This window comes from Fulmarus glacialis, unplaced genomic scaffold (assembly GCF_000690835.1).
Source record: "Fulmarus glacialis isolate BGI_N327 unplaced genomic scaffold, ASM69083v1 scaffold30309, whole genome shotgun sequence".
NCBI classification, from domain to species: domain Eukaryota; kingdom Metazoa; phylum Chordata; class Aves; order Procellariiformes; family Procellariidae; genus Fulmarus; species Fulmarus glacialis.
In genome coordinates this window covers 5,966-6,253 of record NW_009235773.1, presented here as the reverse complement: position 1 = coordinate 6,253, position 288 = coordinate 5,966, and the positions used below count along the sequence as shown (strand labels likewise).

General features: G+C 69.4%; 1 protein-coding gene across 1 annotated transcript in view; it reads right to left on the bottom strand.

Annotated features, from left to right (window-relative positions):
* The window catches only part of LOC104082882 (zinc finger protein 436-like), a 6,792-nt gene that overhangs the window by 2,025 nt on the left and 4,479 nt on the right, over positions 1 to 288 (bottom strand). Inside the window, exon 4 of the mRNA XM_009586149.1 lies at positions 25 to 288. Coding sequence (XP_009584444.1) covers positions 25 to 288 — 264 coding nt within the window. The remainder of the gene's footprint in view (positions 1 to 24) is intronic.

Genomic DNA, 288 nt, shown 5'->3' with positions numbered 1-288 from the left:
GTGGGTGTGCCTTCGCCCCGGTGCGCCCCCGCCGGTGCTTGGTGAGGGACGAGTTGACGTTGAAGCCCTTCCCGCAATCCCCGCAGACGTAGGGTCGTTCTCCGGTGTGGACCCGCTGGTGGGTGGTGAGATGAGCCCGTTGGCTGTACTGCCGCCCGCACTCCCCGCACCGAAACGGCTTCTCCCCGGTGTGCACGCGCCGGTGCCGCGCCAGGTTGGAGACCACCGCGAAGCTCTTGCCGCAGACACCGCAGAGGTAGGGGGTCTCCCCGGTGTGGCTGCGCTGGT